This window comes from Adiantum capillus-veneris, chromosome 23, assembly GCF_014529385.1.
Source record: "Adiantum capillus-veneris isolate H3 chromosome 23, ASM1452938v2, whole genome shotgun sequence".
In the NCBI taxonomy this organism is placed as follows: domain Eukaryota; kingdom Viridiplantae; phylum Streptophyta; class Polypodiopsida; order Polypodiales; family Pteridaceae; genus Adiantum; species Adiantum capillus-veneris.
The window spans coordinates 29,568,891-29,595,190 of record NC_140953.1 but is presented as its reverse complement, the minus strand read 5'-3'; the positions used below and the strand labels follow the sequence as shown (position 1 = coordinate 29,595,190).

At 44.3% G+C, this 26,300-nt stretch overlaps 1 protein-coding gene across 1 annotated transcript; it reads right to left on the bottom strand.

Moving 5' to 3' along the window:
- Positions 1–9,224: 9,224 nt before the first annotated feature.
- Positions 9,225–11,199, bottom strand: EMB2768 (Tyrosyl-tRNA synthetase, class Ib, bacterial/mitochondrial). Its single transcript, XM_086497268.1, has one exon. It carries the CDS (start codon positions 11,124–11,126, stop codon positions 9,588–9,590), a length of 1,539 nt encoding a protein of 512 aa, XP_086353394.1. The 5' UTR covers positions 11,127–11,199; the 3' UTR covers positions 9,225–9,587.
- Between the last annotated feature and the right edge of the window lie 15,101 nt (positions 11,200–26,300).

The following is a 26,300-nucleotide window of genomic DNA, read 5'->3' as shown; positions in this document are numbered from 1 at the left end:
ACTTTGGGTGCATGCATTATAGATGAAGCACATATACATGACTACATCAACAACTCTACTCCGATATTTGTACTCACAGATTAGACGTCCAATACTATAACAACCTGGCCTTGAATAAGTTGTACAATCAAATTGACATTACAAAAGTTGAAATGAATATGAAAGGAGGTAACATAAATGTCCTTCAGTAGTGCCTCCTAGACCCTAAGTTCAACGAGCTAGATTTGATCACAATTGGCGTGTGCTGCATGATCACTGAAAACACCAACTTGAAAATCGGTGTGGCAAACGGTGCAACATGCTTTGTCGATGCCATAACACAAAACACAGAAGGTGAGGTTACAATTATCGCTAACCTCATTCATTGTACTCATAATAATTACAAAAGAAGAAAGGAAAAACACAAATAACTACAAAAGAAGAAAGGTAAAACACAGTTGACATCCACCTTCTGTGCTACCAACCATTTGATGAAAAATTTCTTTTTGAAATACTTTCCGTTTGCAAGAATTTTCATGTAGCAGGTATACTAGAAAAAACATTCATCAGTAGACAACCTTGCTTGGATATAATCTCAATTAACCATCCCTACAATCTCAAATAATTGATGCACTTAACTTTGTCTCCTTTCATAAACATTATAGCATTTTTCAAATGTATATCCCTTTCACGCAGTGCCGCCCTTGCCAAATTAATCATACTCTTGTTCCCTTGAGTGCTAGATACTAAATGTAAATTTGCATATGTCTTATTGTATTCTATAGATGTTATATAGCAAGGCCCACCAAGCAAGACTAGTTACCTCTTCACCTCGTTTGAAGTCCCTTTGTAAAAGGAGTATGAATGTAGAGCTCAAACGCAGGCGGCCAACAACAGTAGTTACCACTCTAAGCCATGCAGGTGAATGGCATGCGTGATACACACTACGCTGAATAAATTTCAAAAAAACTCATGAAGCTTTTTTTTGGCCTACTAAAGGCTTTAGTATCCACTAGTACGACTAGCGATCTTCAACCGCTACTCTCTCTCTCTCTCTCTCTCTCTCTCTCTCTCTCTCTCTCTCTCTCTCTCTCTCTCTCTTTTCCCTCGTGGCGTCGTGCATAGCTGTGGCTTGCCCTGCTCGTTCAACCAACACATCGCCCAGCTCGTCGCCCATTTCGAGGTTGCCTTGCCTCTCCAGAATAGGATCAGCTAGCGCATCGTCGAGCTCGTCGCCCTTTTCCAAGCTTCCTTGCCTCTCCTGAACATGATTTTGAAATATTTGGCTTATTAAGTCTTTTTTTGAAATGGATACGACATACTAGTGTGCCATTCTCCACCCTATCTCTCTCCTCTATCTTTTAGGAGACCTCTGAACCTGCATGTGTAGCTAGGGCCATGCCCCGTGGTCCTACCCTTGTCCTGACATTTATGGCTTGCATGTGACTCAAGGTATCAACCACCTCACTATATTTTCCATGATAGTAATGGAGTCTAAGATCGAAGTCCTATAAAATTTCCGCCACCAAGCTTTCCTAAATGTACTCATTTTTTAATTGGAAATCCATTTCAGACTCTTATTACCAAAAGTAGCCCCATAAAAGTGATGTCACCACCTTTTAAGAAAATGAACAATCGGCAATAACTATTTATTATAGACCGAGTAGGTACATTGAAATTGATTGGGCTTCTTAGTTTCAAATACAACAAGGCATCCCTTTACATAACATTGTCCCAATAGTCTTTTGCTTTGCATTAAAGTACAAATTTCCCCATGAAGCTTTGATGCAATTCAAGTGCCCCACAATGTGATGCATGAAATACCTGTGGATGCCCAAATGAGAGCAACTTCAAAGTTTCCTAACTCTCTCATATAACATCAGTCTCCTGGGCTATAAACAGGCAATCTGTGAGTGTTTTTGGGTGTGTTTGCATTCCCCCTCTCCATCTTCTGGTGCCCCCATGGAGGAGCATATGATTGCTCCTGATTGAAGGCGAGTGCAGGGTTTTGGCGATGCTGGATGTGCGGATTAGGTGCGGCTGAAGAAAAATGTGGTTGGGTTTTCCAATTTTCACTGGGGTTGAAGACACAAAAACATGGCTACTACAGGACTACGGATTGTTTCTACTAAACAACAGTTTGTGAAGGACAGAAGGTGCAGTTCAAGTTTTTTTGCTCCTGGTTCATAGAAAAGCAAAGAAGTGGTATGAAGGATTACGTGATGATGAAAAGTTGAATTGGGTGGCTTTGGAAGCGGCCTTTCGATGCAAGTATGTGTCAGATACACAACTGCATTAAGTAAAACAGAAGCTGGATGGTTTGAGGCAAAGCTTCTAGACGACCATTTTTGAGAATTCAAGTAGGAGTTCGAGGCTCTTTGGGGATTGCTTATCAAGTAGGAGTTCGAGGATCTTTGGGGATTGCTTATCAAGGTCTGATGTGTAAAATATTGTTTTTTTTTTGTTTGAAGTTGAGCAAGTTTATGGATTGCTTGCATGAGCATGTTTCTAATAAAGTCGAAGTGGATGGATCCGTGTTATATACAGAAGCGGTGGTTTTTGCACGAGGTTAGACTAAAAGGATTTTGAAGAATGTAGGTTGATTGAGAGAGAGAATGTGCAAGCGCTTTAGCTCTTCTTGCAACTCGTAAGTTCAAAATCGTCGAACATAGGGCGCTCGTTGCTACCTCCGCAGCTCCCTCTCTCGCCATCATTGGCCCCCCCTGCCCTTGCGCTGCCGTTCCGCCCTCCCCTATTGCGCGCAGTCCCCCGCCCTCTGCCCCCTGCCCCACCCGCTGCTAAGCCTATCCGCTACCCAACCCCGCCCGTCCCTCGCCTGTCCCCCGCCGCTGCCCTACTCGCCTGCTTGCCCACTCCCCCGCCCGCTTGCACACTACCCTTATTCTCCACCTCTTCTTCACAACAACAGACACAAATGGAAGCTCAAGCTCTGCTACACAGGGACTCCAACGAAGTCCCCTCGCCCGACCCTGCTGAGCCCACCATCGACTTTCTCTCTCACCGATCGAGCAAGCGAGCCTAGCCGCAGAGGTGGAATGCTTGCAGGTGACTTCCGTCATCTGCAAGATTCTCTGTACCAGACCCAACAGAGGAGAGCTGCATGACCTTCTCTAGGCCCGCCTTCTTGCAGAGGTGGGTAAGATCTTGGACGTTCAGTTCCTCGGACGCGGCTACTACCAGATAGATTTGAGACCTCCGAGATGGCGTCCAAGGTCATCGCGATGAACCCTCTGACCATCCGAGCAGTTCGAGCCCACTTTCGACAGTGGAGACACGGTTTTGGCCCAGCTTCGGATGTTTTGGTAGAAGAGGTAGACCTTCCCATCTCCGTCTACTTTCCTGGTTTGAGGAGGGAGTACCTACCACTTTTGTCCAGGATAGGCTCAGAAATTGGGACTGTCCTGGAGACACCTCGCACGACAGCCTCAGTAGCTACCAAGGGGGCCGGCATTCCCTCAGTATGAGTTTGGTTAGGGACACCCACACTCTCCCGAAGGTCGTACTACTTCCTCGGGTGAGTGGGGGTTGGTTCCGACAGAGTGTGGAGTATTCGGGCCTCCCAAATCAGTGTTTCATTTGTCGACAATGGGCCATCTTGCGAAGGCTTGTCCACGGAGGAGACCCCGACCTATACCACAGGCCCAACCCCAGCCCTCTAGGGTTGGCCAGCAACAACAGGCAGAGTCACAAAGTACATTTTTATGACATTACCTCTTTCTTGAAATCATAGTCGTCCTTGACTATTGAGGTAGAAAAGGTAAAGCCTAGTCATTAGTCCATGGTTTCCTAGCGGGCAAAGGATCCCTTTCTACCCTATGACATCATTCCAAAATGGACAACTAATCTATTTGGTGCTTGAGAAACTTAGCTACCGCAAGTATGTCTGCTCTTGAGTCCATATCATACTTCCTAAAGTAGAGTGACAAATTCTACTTGGTGTTTAGAGACGTCGTTGGCAGACATGATCCTAGGTATGCATACTTTTAAATTTGTTCACAAAGCAAGCGAGAAATTCTTATAAGACAAAAAAATTGTTTATTCAAAAGGAATTTACATTTGCTTACTCTATTGTATCATTGTATGCATTGGCAAGGGTGGTAGGCGAGCGTGCGTATCCACGCTAAAGCTTGCATGTAAATCCCGCAATCTACTTTGTATGGTCTGCAAAACTCCACTATGCATCATGCTAGTATCAACCATCGCACGACTCACAACCCCTGCTGCAAATGCTCCCACTGCAGCTGCTAGATTGGACCTCGACACTAACAAGTCGAACATGGGACGTCCGAACGCTGATGAAATCTGCGCAAACCTGACTGTACTCGCCTCCCTTGCGCTATCTACAATTATTGCATCATCGGGACTACCCATTGCATATGGATGTGTCAACACCGACATTGGAGAATCTACGTCTCTGTCACCCATAGGCAAAACTGTGTGTCCTGACACCAACTCATCAGCCTCTAACATGAGCATGTCAAAAAACTCCATATCTCTTTGCGTCTTTAGGGACCAGACCTGCTCTATCTCTGCCTGCACAAAGTCTGACAACACTTCCTGTCTCTCACTAGAGCATTGTCGCTCTATCTCTGTCTCTACAAAGTCTATTGGCACATCCTGCACAAATAAAGGCTCTGTCTCGTGAGCATGGTGAAGCTCACCTGCGAAAGAGACATGTTTCGTCTCTCGCTCAAACAAAGTTTCGAACCTCAGACACATATACAGGATATACTAGGCCACTGCGGGCTCCTCCTGGCAATCACTAGTGAACCGCAATGTATCTAGACGACTCTCTAAGCAGTATCTGACTGCCAAAAGTTGCTAACTGTCTTAGTGAGATCAAGCTCTGTCTAAGCTGAGGAGGATAACGTACATGTCCTAACGTGTATGACGCACCACTGGGCAAAGGCAAAAAAATGTCTCCATCAACCTCTATGTCAAATGCGAACCATTGACGAAGTATAGACAACCAAAACTCCCACTAGAGAAGGTGCTAAACCAATCACGATGCGGTGTGACGTGAAAAACTGCATCCTCATCTAACAACCAACGTGGAGAAGTATCACTGCTCAAAGACATGTAATCAAGAGGAATGCTAAAGGCAACTGTGACATCATTGTCACTGGCATATGAAGCCACTGCTCTAGCATGTGTCAAAACCTCATGTGCATCATGCATAGATCTCCGCTACTATCTCATACGCGTGAAACAACAACGCCTAATGTGCCATGTGTGACCACAATGCCAACATCGTACGTATCAGCAAGAATGAAACTGCCGTCACTCACTGTCACACATGTATGCTACCATAAGTGAACGCCAAAATGACAACAAAGTGGGAGATCACTCGATCACTACGCAATCATGAAAACCATGACCAATAGCATCAAAATTGATGCTCACATATACATAAAATAACTTCACAATCTACGATCTGCAAGCATAAACTGAGACAAACAACTCAAACGAGCGTAAAGCCCATAACCATATACGTAAGTAGAGAGCAAACTAGCTCAAAACGCATCTCACAAAAGCAACTGCCTGCAAAAACCTGTGAAACCTGTGACTAACATAGTCTATAGCCACACAAGCATACGTAATCCTCACTCCTGCGAGAGTGGGTACAAAAACACCAAACCGTGTCCAAACTGACAAAACCTGCAAAAAAAAGTGAGAGTAAACATTTGATCACTATCAAAGTGGGAATATATCGTCCACTATACCATCAGAGAGTAACTACGAATACGCATAAACCATGGCAAAAATCTGGGAAAAATCCGAAAAAATTTCCTTCTGAAAACTAAGCAAAAACTCAAAAAACTCACCAAATACGCATGAAAATACACTTAGTGTCTCAGTAGCAAAATCCACAAATGACATACATAGCACTGCCAAAACCTGGCAAAACAGATCACTCCTGAACGTATTATGCATGCATAACCTGAAACTGCACCAAACCGTACAAAAAAGCTCTCTGAAGTGCTCCACACAATCGTACATGAGCACTACAGGTGCCGCATGAGCCGTACTGCAAACACTGTGCAACTTGTGAGCAAAATCGCTAGTAAACTGACACACACTACATCACGCATTATGCATGCATAACCTGAAACTGCACCAAACCATACAAAAAAGCTCTCTGAAGTGCTCCACACAATCGTACATGAGCACTACAGGTGCCGCATGAGCCGTACTGCAAACACTGTGCAACTTGTGAGCAAAATCGCTAGTAAACTGACACACACTACCTCATCGGTCGATAAACACGTCGATCGAAAACGCCGTCCAAGAGCTAAGCACGCTCGAGGGAAAAACCCGCTCTGAAATGAACTGTCGGAGCCGTATTTGTCGGTATGTGCCGTCGAAGCCGAAAAACTGGAGAAAACGTCGAAGTCGTAATGCCGTGGAGAGTACGTCGGAGCCAAATCCGCTCCGGAATGGGCGCCACAGGAGAGCCGATGTCGCTCTCGCTCTAATGATTTCCTGTTGTATCGAGGTTGGGAAATCGTCGTCAATGCCGTCTTCCGCCGGGCCGGATGGAAGTACGCGAGTTGAATAGCTGAATGGTCGGTGTCGAAACCGATGCACCGAGCCGTCAATGCTTAAAGCTGGTGCTGAGCTATCGATGCCCAATCGTAAAGCATGTCGCAGAAGCCAACCGTCAATGCTCGAAGCCGATGCTCGAAGCCATAGAGGAGGAATGCCAAGAAAAATGCCGAATTAGTGTTGAAAACTCGTTGTCGGACAGGAGTCTCCGATGCCGAGGAGAACACCGAGAAACGGGTCGATGCCGGGTGATGCTCGCTGAAACTCGGAAGCTGAGCCGAGCTATGTGCCGAGAGCACACTCACTCTCGCTTGCCTCGCTTTCGCTTATTTCTCAAGCTTTCTCATGATGAAAGAATCTCTCCCTCTCTCTCTATCTTTACTCCGATGTTGAGAACTCGAGGGGGAAGGCGAGGGCCGAGGATCGAGAACCCCGTGGGAGCGGAGTCGAGGGGAAGGTGGTCAAGAGTCGGGGTGTCGAGGGCCCCTGTGGCTCCTGCACACAATTAAGTGTGTGTAAAAGGTTTTGTTTTTAAAAATGATTTCCTGCAATTTGACGAGTTTTGTCTCTGTCAATTGTCGACTGCAGAGGAGAGCGAGCGAGCCAGGTTCCGGAGTGTGTGCAACTACACACACGAGCAAGAATGCCAAAATGTTTCTGCTGCTCTCACGGCCCTGCCCAGTGCTCTGTCTCCTCGATTCTTCTGCTTGCTGCCCGCTGTCTACTGCACTTGACTCTATTCACATGCAAGCTCGAATGCATTGCTCACGGCTCATGGTAGCTCGTTATGCTGGCCCTGCCGAAATTGCCTTGAAATTCGTTATCTACTGTAGAGCTTTGGGAATTCGGCTTCCCCTCCTTGCTCGAGTTCTTGTTTCCTTGCAAGCCTTCAATGGCAAAAAAAGCTTCCCTTTGCTTCGACTTGCCATCTCTGGCCGGCTCTGCAGATCTCCTTCTCAAGCTTTTCCAAGGAGAGAGAGCTTCTTTGATGCAGCCCTTGCATTCCCCCAATTCCCAATCGTCCAAGCTCCTCTCGAGGCCGAGATCTCTCAAGCCTTGCTTTCCACACAAGCCTCAAGGCCTTCTCAGATTTGTTGCACAGGGTTAGCTCAATTTCTGTTGAGATCCCCTCACTTGCAAAGGGGCTGCACACGCAAGAGAAGTCAAGATTCGCAATCTCGATCGGGTGCTCACCGAGGAGCTCCGATCCGACGCCACCGAGCCGAATTTGCTGCCGCCGAGCTCAAGCCTCCATGGCCAAGCTCTGTCGCTCATGTGTCTGTCGCCAAGAAGGCGTAGCTCTGATACCACTTGTGAGGACACGTGTGCGCGGATGCGTGCTATGAGTGCGGAGAAGGGGAGAAGCACGAGAGTGTGGATGGAGCAACCTCAGAAAGTAGTGAGTGAGGTGCTCCTTATTCATATACGTATGATGAATAAGGGCATGTACACATGTGGACAAGTGGCCGGACACCGGACGTCTGGCCCGAGGAAAGGCGCAAGGCCTTTACCCAAACAAATTTGACAATTACAAGCTGTATTGAAGACCGAGTTAGCTAAGTCTCCATATTTACTATATCAAATCATCCTTTATTGCATTAGGCATCTGAATTTACGTAAGTAAATATTAATTAAATAAATCCGTGACGTATATGGCATGGCACATCGTCCTCTCCTCTTGTCATATGAACTGAAAATCCAAGTTTCATGAGAGTCCTTCGACAAACTCTCTGTTTGTGGATTCTCTGTTTTAGTCCCAATGCCACCAAAGTAAAACAACAAAGCCCATTTCACAAACTCTACGCTTGTTGATTCTCTAATTTAGTGCCAATGCCACCAAAAAAAAAAAAAAAAAAAAAACCCATTTCCCACTCTAGACATCGCAAGGAGACTCAGACTCCTCAACTAGCATTTACCGTAAAATCACCCAACAGATAACCTGCAATATTTTGATCTAAGAAAACCCCATCACTTCTAACCATAGCATAAAACCTAGGCAATTGCTGAAAGAAACATCAATTAATTTCTATTGGTTCTTTAACAAGCACACACAGCAAGAACTGCATGATTGTGACAAAAATAAAAAACCCTCTTACAGTGTTGGTGCTAACTTTCCCAAGTGAATGAGGGCTTAATGACAAATAACAGAGAGAACCCCATCACTTCTATGCCTTGGTACCATAGTATAAGACCTAGGCAATAAATGAGATGAAGTAGCAGTAACATTAAGATCAATTGACAACCATAACAAGCCTACACAAAACCCGCAAGAACTGCATGATTGTGGCAAAACAAGAGAAAACCTCTGACAATTGTCAGTGACTTGGCGCGAACTTAGCCAAGCGAATAAGGGTTTGACAAGCCACAGCTCACTTAACCCAAAAGTCCTGCCAAAACGACGAAAAAAATTCATACTTGGGGAAGGGTGAGCCAAAACCTAGCAACTGTTCCTTCAAGACGAGTTTTGAAATGTGCAATAATGAAGCAAGTTGCCAGTAAATGAGGAATAGGGTTTTTGAAAGGGCAAATAACATATCCCTTGTCCTACTTTACCTGCTATGTGCTTCTTCATAGAGAAAACTGCAGCACATAATATCAAGGAGAGCCGGGGTCCCAACATGAGCTAGACCTTAAATAACAACTTTCCAAAAGCACTTTCAATAAACTTTGGCCACAACTAGCAAGAACTCAATGATTAAAGCTAATGAATACTCATGTCGCATGTGGCACAAAATAAGAATGGGCTATTCATTGAAATATATAGCAACAGAGAGCAGACATGCTTTGAAAAAATGCCCAGCTCTTCTAAGCGACCACGATTGCACCCCCCAATCGTTGCCCTTTCCTGATTGCCACAGCCACACGTTGCCCTTGTGTCACTCATGATCTTACACAGTAGGGCATTTACACAACCCTCCATCGACGTTATTTAACCCCACATGTCGTTAAGAAAATGACTCACAATGCTTATACCCTGTCTTATGAGGGCATCATCATCTTTAAGCATAGAGAGAGATACTACATTCCAGCAAAACCACAGCTCACTGCAGCCGTATTACCATCTTGTTCTTCTTTCCCGCAGAAAGGAGAAGCATTTTACCATCCACTATATCCTCTTGTCCAATAATCTTGCCCTCATCTTCAATTTTTAAATTGTTGACGTAAAGGCCCCCCTGTTTGATGAGCCGCCGAGCAGCTCCTTTGCTTGCTGACAAACCAGAGCTCACACATAAATCGACCAATGCGGCACCCTCTACACTTGACAGAGAGGTAGAGAATGAGGGCAAATCCGCCGCAATCGCCTCCATGGATCTCCAGTCAAGCTGTGTAGTTCCACCTGGTGCCAAAGCTGCAGTAGCTCGCACAGCCTCTTCCAAGCCTTCTTCCCCATGTACAAATCTGGTCACTTCTTCTGCTAGCTTTCTTTGGGCGCTGTTCGCAATGTAGGCCGGCAAACTCATCGCTCTTTCCAACTCTTCAATCTCCTGAAGGCTCAAGAAAGTCAGTCTTTTCAAGAACATAATGACATCCGCATCAGGCGTCGCAAACAGATGCTGGTAGAACTTATATGGTGAGAGCATAGATGGTGAAAGCCATATGGCACCGCCCTCTGATTTTCCAAATTTTGTCCCATCACTCTTGAGCAGAAGGGGGAATGTTAATCCATATGCAGCAGCCCCCTGATGCAGAAGCTTCTTGATGAGGTCGGTTCCTGAAATAATGTTCCCCCATTGATCGCTACCTCCTAGCTGAATGGATACTCCTTCATTCTTGTACAGATGTACAAAATCGTAGCCCTGCAACAGCTGGTATGAGAACTCAGTGAAGCTCATGCCCTCTTCAGAGTTGAGCCTAGTCTTGACACTCTCTTTTGACATCATCGTCCCCACCCTCGCATGTTTCCCGACATCTCTCAAGAATTGCAATAGGCTGAACTTGCTCCACCACTCATAGTTGTTGAGTACTCGGGCTGGATGCATGCGCATTCCTTCTTCGCTCTGCCATGCATTTTCTGATGACCCATTTTCCCTAACCTTGAGAACTTTCTCTATGTTGGCTACTACACCTTTCAAATTTCTTTCAATGGTGTCTTCATCAAGAGTGGGTCGTTCAACGCTCTTACCAGATGGGTCCCCAACGCGGACAGTAGCTCCACCGAGCAGCGCAAAAGGGACATGGCCACATCTCTGGAACCATGAAAGCACGATCAACCCAAGCAAGTTGCCAAGATGCAGGCTTTCTGCTGTGGGATCAAAGCCGCAATAGACCTTGACGGGGGTAGAAAAAGGGCGGGCGCATGCAGCCTTGATGTCCTCGTGGGTGAGAGACTCTATGAGACCTCGCTCTTCAAGAACGTCTATGACATTGCGAGCTATGGCAGGGGATCTTCCAGCATCAGGACACAGAATTTGAATTGAGGTCGCCGCGGAGCACGTTGCCGAGCAAAGCCGAGACAGCGATGAAGGCGGGAGAAGAGGGACCAATCTTGCATAGCTTGGGTGATGATGAAGCCGAGATGGAGCTATTAGCTTGGACAAGAAGGGCGACGTGAGTGATAGACGAGAACAGCACGAAGCCATAACCACAGCCTTACATCGCAAATGTCAGCAGCATGAAGAGGAACGAGCAGTGATCGATCCCCTTCCTCCACACTATCTCGCACGGGCATGCTCAAATGGGATGGACGGCTAAGGTGATCTAGGCCATCGGATGCGCATTTGGTAAATTCGGAAAGAAAAGTAAATTCGGGCAGGTTTGTAAATTCGGGTCGATCTACACCCCTCGAACCCCCGACCTCCCCACCATGAGCCATGTGGACTAACCACTACGCCCTCATGCGTTGAAATATAGGCGATTCGAGTATGTCATATTGTAACTGTGGGCCGATTAGTAAATTCGGGCAAATTGGTAAATTCGGGGCAACTTCAGATCTGACGGTTCATAATTGACGCGCGTCGCTTTTTCCTCCTCTACCATTGATCCCATTTGACCATGCCCGTGTGATATAGTGATGAGGGATCCCCTTCCCGTATTATTCGACAACAAAAAATAGTTTTGATTGGTTGGCCGAATTAATGTGTGAATTGGTGTAGGGTAAAAGGCCAGATAAGTGGACATGCCCCTAAAGAGGGACAAACGTTTAGTACACTAATATCCCAACAGCTATACATCAACGCGTGAGTGGTGGGACGTGCTCTCAGTTGATTGGCGGGTGCCATGGTTCAACCCTCGTGAGAAGATGTACTTCTTTAGGCTCAGGTTCGTCCCTGCGTATAGGGGCACAAAACTTTTACACTAGATTTTTAAAAAGTTTCCATAGCTTTGCAATGGGTGCACCGTGACCACCAACGATAACTTCTGCTGATAGCGCTTCCAATCAGCTCTCGACGTGAGTGATAGACGAGAACAACACGAAGCCATAACCACAGCCTTACATCGCAAATGTCAACAGCACATTGAAAAGGTGAAGAGGAATGAGTAGTGATCGATCCCCTTCCCGTATTATTCAACAAGAAAAAACAGTCTTGATTGGTTGGCCAAATTAATGTGTGAATTGGTGTAGGCTAAAAGCCCCGATAAGTGGACATGCCCCTAAAGAGGGACAAACGTTTAGTACAGTAATATCCCAGCCCCTATACATCAACGCGTGAGTGGTGGGATGGATAGACTGACGTGTTCTCAGTTGATAGGCGGGTGCCATGGTTCAACCCTCGTGAGGAGCTATACTTCTTTTGGCTCAGGTTCGTCCCTGTCTATTGGGGCACAAAACTTTTACACGACATTTTTGAAAAGCTGCCATAGCTTCGCAATGGGTGCACCGCGATCACCAACGACAACTTCTGTTGATAGCGCTTCCAATCAGCTCTCGATTGCATCTTCCTGCGCTCCAAAATTTGAGTTGCAGAGCGAAATCTATGGATTTTATTCTCAGTGTCGTTAACCTGGTGCTTTTACCCTAGGTGTGTAACAAGTGATAAAATCACGAGGCCTGCCCAGGGGAATGAAAATGAATATTTGAAGGCCAAAAATTGTTTTTTGAATGACAATGAATATTTGAAATCGAGGAATGAAAAGATGCAATACAACTTGTGGAAAACGGAGGGTTGAATTGAATTTTTGGGGTGGAAGGAGTTGTAGGAAGGATGGATTAGAAGCATCGATATAGTTCCACAACTAGAACAATTTATGGTGATGTGATACTGCTCTTGCATACTACAGAGAGGAGGGGGAGAGAGGCAGAGGGGGGTTATTTTGGGATGAAAAGATATCTGGAGCAGTGGTTTGACCAGAAAAAAAATCTTGTGCCTCATATAAGTGTTGCAGGAGGATTTTTAAGCCAAATGTGGTCAAGCTTGGAGTCGTATATTGTGCGCGTATGTCGCACGTGTCAATGCAAGGAACTTGCCGATACATTGTGTGCGAGCCACAAATGGCTCCAAGCACACAACAAGCCTAAACTAGTAAGTTCAAAGATGGCGATGGTGTTCACTCACCACTCTACGCTTGCTGTCGTGGAGGATTCCTCGCCACGAAGAAGAGGGAGACGCCGCTACGCCACACTCAACTGCCTCGTCGTCGTCGTGCCGCCGTCGCGCTCGATCGCACACACTCTCTCTCTTTCTCTCTCTCTCTCTCTCTCTCTCACACACACACACACACACACACACACACACACACACACACACACACACACACACACACACAAGGAGATGAAGAAGAAGAAGAAGGAGATGGAGCAAGAGCACTCTTCAATTGCACAAATGAGAGAATGAGTGATTTAGTTGACTTTTATATGAGCTCTCCCCATTCACACTTGGACGCCCATGCTTAGCCAACTAATCCCTTGAATGTTCCAGTTAGAGTGCGCCTCTCATCGGCGATCACTCTTACCCTTTTCCTATTGGACCGACAAGCCCGGTACCTGACTCTACCAAGTAAATAATACAACGTCTGTCGTAGGTGATAGGGTGTCCGTGAGCATGAGGGTTAACATGTCCCCCTTCCTGATGTAGATTCCGTCCTCGTAAGCTATTGAGTTGAAGCTCGTTTGTCGAGGTGGAAGAGTATTTGAGATGAATGTCCTTAGCCTTCTCCAGTCATCACTGCAAAATCAAACAACATTGGCACAGTAATTGCATTCTCATATACAATTAAAAAGCATATGCAGTTTTAGGCAGACAAATTGATTCGTAGCGGAATTCTAAACCATTTGTCAGCAATAAACATTAAATTGCAATATAATCAAACGCATAAACAGTCGTAAAGGTAAAAAATTAAACAAGTATGGGGTCGCTAGTTTAACGGTCGAAAGGCACTAAAGATCGACTATTAATACCATGGGCAAGCTTCTCAATTTTCTTTGCTCAATTAAGTTGTTTAATCGCGAGAGCTCATGTCCGAGGGCTGACTAGAGGCTATACCCAGAAGACCTTGTAGTTAAGCTACGATAAAAGGAATTCTCATGAAATCATCGCCTGACTTATTTACTTTTCTTTGACCCCCCAAAGTCTTTTCACATTGATTCAATTTTGATGTGTGTGCTTATTTTGTATGCCTTGGGTTTTTTGCTTTTCAAGGAAAAGCGCCCACACTGGGAACCTCTAGTAGGTGATACATGTGAGTGAAGTACCCAATCAAGCTTAGATTTCTCTTCCAGCTTAAGATAATTTTACATTGTGGCACTTTGATTTTTTCTTTTGTTCATTTTCAGCATTTTAATTTTGTAACTTTGGGGGTCATATAACACTGTTACCCTCCCCAGGCTCATCACACTAGTAAACTCCCTTTATAATACTTAAACTAGAGGTCAATAGGGACTAAGCCCAATAGAAAGCCCTAGTTCATTTCACACAATGCTACCTAAATTGGATTAAGAACCTAAGTAACCATTGATTATTAGGAAGGCATTCCCCATGGTATTAAGAGAAGATCTCTAACGCCTAGCTTGGTCAAATTAGCTTAGTTAGACTGCTTGATTTTTAAATCTAGACAAGTGATTATGACAAAAAATCACATTGAACTTAATGTTTGATACTAAGCAAATGTGTGTTGAATATTATGCTACCAATCACAATTAAAGCACACAAACACGGATGAAAAAGATAAGGGGCAATGCTAATGGACAAGGAACACCTATTTGTGTTGATGGTCGCGCTTGATTTGAAAAGTGGATGAGAGAAAGATTCCATGAAGGTCCAAATCCTAACCACAGCAACACATTCCTGTACACACGAGGAAACATAAAGAATACCTCTAGGAGGCACATCAGTGGAAAGAAAGAACTTTGCTAATCACTAAACTCTAAAACAGAAACACTCCTATCGTACTAATCCTACCTACCCTCCATCACTCGAGTGATGAGGATCAAAGGTGTTTTATGACATAGGTTTCTGTTTCAGTGTACCGGATGTGAATGTGTAGGTCTGGGTCAATGTTTTGACTTTTATTGTGCATACTCGTTTGCTAATTGCCTTTATTATTTTTCTTTTTTGTGAGTATAAGGATTTATATATACATTCCCTAAGATTGGAGATTAAGAGGTTAGGGACTCGAAGGTTGAGAGGGAAGCAAGTGAATGATGGATGTCAGCAAACACTCCCCCCTTCCTTGGGTAGATCATACCTTTTGGAATGATGTCATCACCTTTTGAAACCAATTGTTCCAAGTTGTTATGGGTGAAGGCTTTAACCAATAGTTTTCGACCGCCCTATGCGTTTCATCTAGTTGCAAGGGTGGTAAGGTACTCTCTCATGATTTTATTTGCAACATTGTTGTAGGTGGTGAACTTACAACGGGAGGTGCAAACTCTTTCTTGCTTGTATGGATATGTACAATGGTAGGTGGAGGTTGTGCCGAAGCTTCTATTTCCGTATAGGAACTACATGAAAATCAAGAAGCTTCATTTGATTTCCCTGTTCCTGAGCTAGGTGGAACAAATCGTTCTTTCTTTGGTACCCAAACTAGCTCTGGAGCAGGTGTGTAGCATTCCGTGATTTTTTCCTTTCTGCGATCTTCAATTTGTTTTGGAGCCACAGGATTGAGCTCACATGGGCCCGGTGACAAGTAAGAGCACAATTTACGTTTTGGCATCCAGATTTGATCATTTCCTTTATAGTAGCCTTGGGCTTCCAATAGTTTTTTAGGAATCCAACGCAACATTTCTTTACATTTCTTGGGGCGAATGGGACGTCTCTTACCAGGCTCCTGTCTTTTAGCATTGGCTATGGTCGCTAAAGAAGCTTTAGGGACCCACTTGTATGTTTTCTTTGTTATATTGGGATGGGTCATGTGTGTCTCAAGCTTTATTTCAACTACATCAGTTGAAGCTCTAGAGAGTTGGGCTGTGGGGACATATGGTTCAATCTCTTGGACATGCAATGTTTTGGGTTTTATTTCCTTAAAAGGCAATATCTTAGGGAATATGGCTTGAGTGGCAGGGCTAAGAGTTGGCTTCTGTGTTGTGACACCCCCTGTCTCCCAATCAATAATGCATTTGGTGGCTATCATCCACGTGCGTCCTAGGTTTATATTACCCTCCATAGTTCCAACAGGCATGATAAAAAAGTCTTGAGCTACAACCCCATTGTCATAACTGACAGAAGTGTGCCAGACTCCAAAAACCAAACTTTTTTTCTTGTTGACACCCTTGACTCACTACAACACTAAATGAAGATATCGACGCGCCTATATCGACGGCCATGCCTTTCCACGCGTATATCGACGACATTAGCGGGCGTCCCTATACGCGTCGCAATGTGCGTTGATATACGCATGGAAAGGCTTTATTTGCCACGCGTATAGCGACGCGTATATCGACGCCAAAAAAATTGGGAAAAAAAAGCAAAACCCGCGCGTAGGGGCCATTTTCGCCTGCTCGGGTCTTGGCCGAAACCTGCTGCGCAGGTATTATGTCCATCTCCACCCTCCCCAACCCCTCTCTCTTGCTCTCTCTCTCTCTCTCTACCTCTACATCGTGTGTGTGTGTGTGTGTGTGTAGGAGAGAGAGAGAGAGAGAGAGAGAGAGAGAGAGAGAGAGAGAGAGAGAGAGAACGGTGTGTGTGTGTGTAGGAAAGAGAGAGAGAGAGAGAGCGGTGTGTGTGTGTGTAGGAAAGAGAGAGAGAGAGAGGTGTGTGTAGGAAATAGAGAGAGAGAGAGAGCGGTGTGTGTGTGGAGAGAGAGAGAGAGAGAGAGAGAGAGAGAGAGAGAGAGAGAGAGATGTGTGTGTGTGTGTAGTAAAGAGAGAGAGAGAGAGAGAGAGAGAGAGAGAGAGAGAGAGAGAGAGAAATGTGTGTGTGTGTGTGTGTAGGTAAAGAAAGAGAGAGAGAGAGAGAGAGAGAGAGAGAGAGAGAGAGAGAGAGAGAGAGAGAGAGAGAGAGAGAGAATTAATGTATGCTTAGGAAATTAAAACTAAAGAAAAAAAAATTAAAGAGAGAAATGAAATGAAATGCTATATTAACGTCTTCGAAAGGCCAAAGTGACCTATGAGACATGAGACAAGAAAGTTACAATGAGATGGATCTGATACAAAGTCAGAGTAAGAAGATGACAAAATAAAATATTATGGAATCCTAAACTGCTGGGTGTGGACTAAATGGCTAAACGAGCTAGTTGGGATAGGTAGATCTCCTCCATGGTCAGTACTCTGACCGGACGTTGTGCATGTCGAGCCAAAGTGACCTAGCTAGATCCTCTGATACAGCCTCTGTCGATGTTGTGTAGTCCTCCGCAGTCGTGGGCGTCTAGATCTCCCTAGATCAGTCGCTCGTTCGATCATTAGAGAGATAGGGAAGTAGAGAGCGAGAGAGAGAGAGAGAGGTAAGTAGAGAGAGAGAGAGAGAGAGAGAGAGAGAGAGAGAGAGAGAGAGAGAGAGAGAGAGAGAGAGAGAGAGAGAGATAGGAAATCTCATCTTGGTAGCAGGGGCTTTGACACCTTTCGCTATGAGTTTGTGAGTTTCTAATCCAATCTTAACTATGGCGTTTTTTAAAACGCGATGAATCATGTATTCTTATTACTTTGATTTTTGTATAAACGCAGAATCTTGCGATGCATCGAGCTCCATCACGCGAGGAGGGTCAGATGGATATCACAGAGGTATCTATGAAGTACTGAATGATCTTGAAGCTTCAGGAGAGCCTGTAGACTGGGAGGCCTTACAGTCTCGCTGATCGCTTGAGGTGAAACGTTAATATGTGTGAGTTGATTTAATTAAGTCAGTATATGTGAAGTAATATCAATACTAATTTTGTGAGTTGTCCTATGTGCAGGTTGCGACGCCTAGTCATTAGTGGACCAGATTTCATCTATATGCTTTGTGAGACACAGACACGCTTCTGTGCCTCTTTTTTGTACAAACAGTTAGTGTTCAGACATTTATTGTTTCCCTTATGGTTATGATTATTGTCATTGTCATTGTATAGACAGTTATTGTTTCTCTTTCTGGTTATGCTTATGGTTATTGTACGTTAATTTTGTTTATGGTTATGGTTTTCTGCATTATGGTTTTGATCAAAGTGGTTATAGCCGGTTATGGTTTTAAGTTATGGTTATGGTTCGTTATGGTTATGCTTTTAAGTTATGGTTATGGTTCGTTATGGTTATGCTTTTAAGTTATGGCTATGCTTTTCAGTTGGTACGGTTGTCTTTCATTGGCCTTAAATCTCATGTGAGATCCTACATGGATAGCATGTAGGAGGCGTATACATGATATGGTTTTTTTTGAAAAGTTTATGTAAAAACAAAGGGAACTCTGCCGAAATTTTTGCGCGCGGGAGCGTGGTTGATATTTTGGTGCTGCTCGCTTTCTTGGGCAGAGGGCAGGAAGTTTGGTTGTGGCTGTGTCCATCTTTTAACTGGGCACAAGCCAGGCTACGTGCCCTCTGCCCAAGAATTTTTTTTTCTGCTATGGTCGTCGCTATGCGCGTCGCGAATAGCGACTGGTTTCACAGCGACGCGGATAGCAACGGGCCGCGTCAATATCTGCGCCGATAACACGTTTTTTTGTTGTAGTGACTTGGATAATACTCTCATATAGAGGTGGCTTCCCTAACTGACACCACACCCCATATGATAGCAGGTTATATTTAGCACCCGTGTCCAATAAGGCGTTATATAGCACTTCTCCATAGTTGCTGTTTAGCTCAATAGGGTATCGTAGAGGTGTGTCAGAGTCCAACCAATCCTCGTCGATTTCAACGTGGAATGCATGTGTGACTCCAAGGTTAACCTCTTATTTTCGTTTTATGCATTGTTGTTGCTCCTTAGCCTCAGCTTGAGCTTGTATCTTCTTCAATTCTGTTTGTGCCTTGGCTGCCTTTTTTGTATGGATGGCACGTAGCTCCTCTTGGCTTAAAGGATCATAGTGTCTTTTAAATTTGCTCCCATTGAGAAATCCAATGGTTTCAACTCCATCAAGAGTCTCCACATGAATGGTTCCTTGTGGGGTGATCTCACATACTCTATATGGTCCTTTTCCCGCATATTTCAACTTTTTCTTTTCGTTACGCACTCCATACATAAGGACTTTATCACCAACATTGATATCTTTGTTCTTTAGGTGATATTTCTTCCTCCTATCTTTCTCCACAAGTGCATTTTGCACAGCTAATTGCCTCTCTTCATCTAGCCTTTCAAGGATATATAATCGCTCAACTAAGGGGTTACCATCCCAACCTTCTTGAGAAGCTACTCGAAGACTTGGAACGACAAACTCCCATGGCATAACCGCTTCTTGGCCATACACCATCTTAAATGGTGTGCAGTTAATGGCTACTTTGTACGCAGTACAATAAGCCCATAGAGCTGATGTAAGCTTTAAATCCCAATCTGTGCGATGAGCTTCCACCGTTTTGGTCAAGATAGAGATTAAGGTCTTGTTGGTGCTCTCAACTTGGCCATTTGTTTCTGGATAATAAGGTGTGGACTTATGGTGAGCTATCGTAAAGTTGGTAGTGAGTTCTTTTATTACTCCATTTATAAAATGAGTATCATTGTCACTCACAATCTCAAAGGGACAACCAAATCTTGTAATAATGTTCTCAAAGAGAAACTTGGCAGTTGACCTCGCATCGGCTTTACGTGTCGCCCTGGCTTCCGCTCACTTTGTCACATAGTGAGTGGCAACGATAATATATCTAGATTGAGTGCACGAGCCGCCGGACTAATTGGGCCTACAAAGTCCAAACCCCATTTTTCAAATGGTTGAGTCACTTTAACAGGATGTAAGGGCATCCTATCCATTCATTGTGTGATCTTGTAACGTTGGCATTCATCACATCCTTTTGCAAAAAGCGATGCATCCTTGAATAAGGTAGGCCACCAATAGCCTGATTGCAACACCTTTCTAGTTAGTTCCCCTGAGAAATGTCCTCCGGCTATACCCATGTGGGCTTCTTGCAGTATGTATAAATACTCATCCTCACGGGCACAACGTCTAAGAATATCATCCTTTCCTAGCTTGTAGAGAGTTCCTGCAATGAGGGAGTAAGGTTCACATTCTTTTAACAGTTTTCGAGCTATGTCTTTATGAAGCTCTTTGGGTGGAAAACCATTAACTAGAAAGTTCACAATCTTTTCACTCCATTCTGGTATGGTTTTGACTAGGAATAGAGAAGTATCGGGCAACTCATCATCGACTCTAGTAGGGGCTTCACCATTGGGCCCTTATATAATTAATCCATTCTGCGGTAGATTTCTTTTCATTTATTCTAGCACGCACATTTGCTTGATATCTTTGCCTCTTATATCTCTTACCCTTCTTGTCTAATTTTCGATTACAATAGATCTCCAGTGAAGAGTCACTAGATGAATCGCTTCTTGTGTCTTCTGCTCCCTTGGATAGATTGTCATCTGGGGTACCACTGGGCCCTGAATGGTTTGTCCCCACATTTGCACTGAGATTTAACTCACATTCTTCGTCCTCATAGTCAATTTCAATTGATGATTATGACCCCAAATCGTGTGGGCTATAGTCTTGTGAGGCGCTACTGGTTCTAATGCCTGTCAAACTTTCATCTTGTAGGTCATCAGAAGCTATATGCATTGCTTCTAGCATATTTAAGGGTACGAGTAGTAGCATTTCATCCCGAGGTGTTACCCAGGTCATCCCCCTATTTCCCCAAGTGTCTATGGTTGTTGCTAGGTGGACCCAATCCACATTGTCCAACTCAGTCATCCCAGGTAGTACATCCATATAAGGAGAATCTTCCCCAACATCAGTGTCCGCTTTACACGTGTAACAATACTGCAATGGGGACGAGTGAACTGTTGTGTCAGATCTATGATCAATTATAAACCTGTTTCCTAGAGGACGTGCTCGACCAGACACAAGATCCACTCGAATGACAGAATCTTGGAACTGCAAGTAGATGTAGACGGCTGAGACAGTCTCACTATGTGGGAACGCTCTCTTATGAGATGGGCAGTGAATTAGTCAGTAATTACTACGGTAATTACCATGGTAAACCCAAGGCATATAAATAGGGCCCATTACATTGTAATCGGGTTAGCATAATCGTGAGCATAGTCGGGTTAGCATTTTGGCGGCATTTGTACTTGAGTTGTTAACCATTCGCAGTTGTTGTCGGCTGTACTCTATCTGTAAATCACATCGTACTCATTGTAATCTTTCATCTGTAGTTCCAATCACGACAGATATTCCAGTTACACTTACTCTATATTTAGTACTCTGAATCTGAATATTATTCTCTGTACATAGTCTGGTTCTTATTCCAATAGATAAATTCCAGTTCAGTTGTTGATCCTATGTCCAGTCTACTGTTTTAACTAATACATCACTAGTAGTTAGCTGAAATCTTCTAACACTGGAATTAGCTATCTCAAGAGATCAGCTCCAATTCTAGTTTGGCGATCACTATGGCTCGAGCTGAAGCTCGTTGACTAAAATACTCTTCTCCCAGTTGGAAATTTTCAGCAATGGCACCCAAACCCAGTCGTGGCCGGAAATCCACCGTCCGTGTGGATCCTATTCCTGAGGAGTCGGGAGGAGAGTCTGACCCTAAGCAAGAGAAGGTGACTGACACTGAGGCTCAAGAGGAGCATAGTCAGGCTGATGAGACGCAAGACTCACAGCAGTCCAGTCATTCTCGACGCAGACGGGAAGAAAGGGAAGCACGGAATGCCAAGAGTTCTCGGTCCAGGCAGGGGGATAAGGGTACCAGGGGAAGTAAAGGCAGTCACCGCACCTCTAGCAGACAAACCAGAGAGGACACTGACACAGAGACAGAAACAGATATTGATTGGGATGCCGATACTGACAAGTGCAAGAAGACTCCCAAGTGCCGTTCTGAATCTAAGAAGAGAAGTGGCAAAATCAGTGGTAATCGGAATGATTACACATCTTCCCTGAAAATCTCTTTCCCAATATTCATGGGAGGTAAGAAGGATGATCCAGACGTTCACATACAGGCTTTTGAGCAGTATGCTGAACTGAAAAATATTGATGAAGATGATTGGGGGGAATACTTTCCGCAAACCTTGAAGGAGGCAGCGAGAAAGTGGTACTACCATTACCCCGCCTATCAGCTCAGATCCTACAACAAATTGCTTAAAGCCTTCTGACTGGAGTATTTTGACAACAGAGCTGATGAAGATATCCTCTGTAATCTGGATAAGATCAAGCAGCGAAATCTGTCAGTCGAAGTTATGTGGAAAAATCCAAGGATCTAACCACGCAGTTACCGAATGGTTTCTGAATGGTTTTCGAAGCAAAAAGCTTAGGGAGCAGGAGGTACCAACTCCAACCAAGAAATTCAATGATTTGGTACAACGGGCACTGAAGCTGGAACAGCAGGCCAAGAAGAAAAAGAGCCATGAAAAGAGAAGATCCAGTAGCAGTAGCTCTGCTAACTGAGAGTTCTAATTCCAGTGAAGTGTCCAGCAGCTCTGAAAGTAGCTCTTATGAACGGTCCAAGGATAAGTCAAAGAAGGGATCCTGGACTAAGAAGATTTAAGAAATGGCTAGGCAGATTGCCGAGATTAGCCACACTAGATAGCCAGTTCGGAAGATGGAGACTTGGTGTTCGAAATGCAAATCCAAGGACCATATCTCCAACGAGTGCCCACAATGTACTTACTGTAAGGCTTTTGGTCATTTATGGAACAATTGTGGTATCAGGATTCATCACTTTAAGAAGGGCAAAGACCTATCAGTGGTAGCCTATACTGAACCAGTGAAAGTAGAACAAGCTAAAGCATCTCAAGAGGAGAGACCAGGTACCAGTGGTACTGGTCAAGGATGCGGCTGATTCCAAACGGGTATGGGCCGAGGCAGAGGGCGTGGCAACTTCCAGAGCTGGAGTTTGAATTGCTACACTTGTGGGAAGTACGGCCATTTTGCGGCTCAATGCCCAGACTCGCCTGTGCCTACTGAAGCTAAGGCACCAGAGCCAGTCCCGGTACGGGTAGTCACAAGAAGCAAAGGCGTGGTAATTGAAGAAATTCCAGATACTTCAGAAAAACTAGCCACTAGTGACAGCAGCAAATGGGCTCAACAAAGAGAAATTTGGAAGGCCAAGGGTAAAGAGAAGGTGGTAGATGAATGGCAAGAGCAGAGAGAACTAGCGGCTAAAATCACGGAGGATTTAGCCAAGAAGCTGATAGAGCAGCCAGAAAGTTCTGAAGCCCGAGTCATTCAGAAGATACCAGCCCAATCAACTGAGAAAGATCAGTCAATACCGGGCATACCTGAGACCATGCTAGCTGCGGTACAAGGAATGGCTAATGAACTGAGAGTTGATGAAAGGATTGGAAGCGCTGCAAGGGAGGAATGGCAGTGTGAAGATACAACCAGTTCTTCGAGCTCTCACAACCAGTCTGATCAAGAGAAAGAAGAAATCCATGTTAAAATCTGTGATAGAATTGAGAAGTTGACTATGGAGCTGGAAGATATCAGAAAAACCTTGCCTGAAGTGGCAAACTTCATCAGACAACGTAGGAAAGCTGAAGCGGTGGCCAAAACAGTGGACTTGATGGCCGTCCAAGATGATGAGGTCCCACTCATACAGGTGGACTACAAGGTTCGGAAACAATGGGAACCTCTTTCAAGTGTTATCTTGGATGGAGGAGCAGGAGTCAATATAATGGGAGTTCATCTCCAGCAGAGAATGGGCATCACGAATCTAAAGCCAGCACCATTTAAAGTGCGAATGGAAGATCACAGAGTAGTACAAGCTACGGGCATGATTGAAAATATGTAGATAAGAGTGGGCAGGGAAAAATTTAAGGCCAGCTTCTTAGTTCTGGATGTGCGAGGGGCATATGGGATGCTGCTAGGGCGCCCATGGTTGAGAACGACACATGCTGTTCATGACTATGCAAATCAAACCTTAACCATAGAAGGGGCCAGCGGGGCAGAATTTAGATCCAGATGAACAATACTAGGAGCTGGAGAAAAGAGCTGAGGCCGAAGGAATTATGCCAGAAGTATAAGCCAAAGAAGATCGAACGGATGTTAGCAGCGCTGAACATACTTCCTTTAGCAGAGATTGACTTGAATGCAGTTTTACTGAATAAAGAGCAGGCTGACAAGCAAAAAAAGAAATTCCCAGATTAGTTTGCTAAAAACAACACAGGGGAAAGATCAGTCCAGTTAACTGGGAGGCTGGAGGAATTAGCTGACACTGGCATGATAGAGGAGCCAGTACATTTTGAAGAACACACAGTGGATCAGAATGCTGATTCAGAACTGAATGGGCCATCATGGGATTATGCTGAGGAATCGACCAAACAAAAAGGAGGCGGGCCTAATTGGTTGCTTCCAGACAACCAAGAAGTGGAAGAATGGAATCTAGGCTCAAAGGATAGTCTTAGGATGATCAAGGTCAACAAGCATCTCAACCCTATAATGAAGGAAAAGGTACGCAGGATGTTCCAGAACTACAAAGACGTATTTTCCTGGGAACACACAGACCTGAAAGGGGTGGATCCTGAAGTATGTCAGCATATGATACCGTTGAAGCCAGATTCTAGGCCAGTACGACTGCAAAGATACCGGATGAACTCCAACTATGCTAAGAAGGTCAAAGAGGAGATTGACAATCTTCTCAAGGCTGGGTTCATCACAGAGGTGGCCAATAGCAATTGGCTATTTCCCATAGTCGTAGTTCCCAAGAAAAACGAGAAATTGAGAGTTTGTGTTGACTATAGGAAACTCAACGCCCAAACTATTAAAGATCCATTTCCATTGCCTTTTACTGACATGTTGCTTGATGAGATCGCAGGATATGAAATGTATAGCTTTATGGATAGTTACAGTGGCGATAACCAGTTACAGATCGCTCCTAAAGATAGAGCGAAGACCACTTTCATCACCGAGTGGGGAGCTTTCATGTATCTGGTGATGCCTTTCGGCCTGTGCAATGCACCAGCTACCTTTTAGCGGTGAATGTTTAATGAGTTCCTTCATCGGTTCCTCGCCATCTTTATGGACAACTTTATTGTATATTCAGATGAGGAACAACACCTATTATTCCTAGAAATGGTTTTCAAACACTGTCAGGAGAAGCAGATTTTTTTTTGAATCCATTTAAATCCGTTTTCCTAGTTTGGAAGGGACAGCTACTGGGACATGTGGTATCCCATAATGGAATAGAAATGGCCAACGATAAAATCCAGTGTGTTCAGCAAGCTAAAGCACCTAGAAATGCATCTGAGCTAAGCTCTTTCCTAGGTTATGTTAACTTCTATAGAAGGTTTGTGTATAAGTTTGCTTCTCAAGCAGTACCATTATACGAGCTTACAAAGAAGACCAGTAAGTTCAATTGGACTTCCGAATGTGAGGAGAGCTTCCAGAATCTGAAAAAGACCATTATTAGTAAACCAGTCCTTAGGCAACCAAACTGGGATGTTATTTTTCATGTACATGTGGACGCTTTGGGATTGTCAATGGGGGCGATATTGGCTCATCCAGACGTAAGGACTGATTATCCTGTTTATTTTGCCAGTCTTCGCAGATTCAGTCAGGCTGAATAAGGATATACAACTACTGAGCAAGAAGCCCTTGGAATGGTTTTCAGCGCTACAATGTTTAGGCATTACCTGTTAGGGAAGTTGTTCCATTTTTATGTGGACCATCAGGCTCTTCTATTCTTGATTAATAAAGTCATTATTCAAGGCAGATTGATACGGTGGATGATGTTTCTAATGGAGTTTGAATTCAGAATTTTTCATAAACGTGGAAAGAATCACTGTGGAGCTGATTTTCTGTCCAAAAGTACAGAAGGTTATTCAGAAGTACCCTTGAGGGACGAACCAATGGACGTTGACTTATTTCAGCTGAAAGCAGGAGAATCAGTTGATCGTGAATGGTATGATGTTTATCAGTTTCTTTCTCAAGGTGCTTTTCTAGAGGACTAGAAGCAGAACCAGAAGAAAGCTTTGGTCATCAAAAGCTTGAAGTTTACTATCATCGGAGGGTCACTCTATCGATTAGGTGTTGATGGTATGCTTCGGTGTTGTGTGTCTATGGAAGGGAGAATGCAAGTTATTTCAGAAGCACATAATGGCGAATCTGGTGGACATTTTTCCAATGAAGTTACCTACAAGAAGATTCTGCAAGCTGGTCTGTGGTGGCAAACACTAATTGCTGATGTTAGAAGTTTTTGTAAAACTTGTGACATATGCTAGAGAATGGGTAGACCTAAAGATTGTAAAGAATGAGGATGCAAGAGAGATACACAAGACAAACACAAAGCACACAGAGATGGAAAGCTTCTTCTTCTTCTTCACAGAAAAGAGA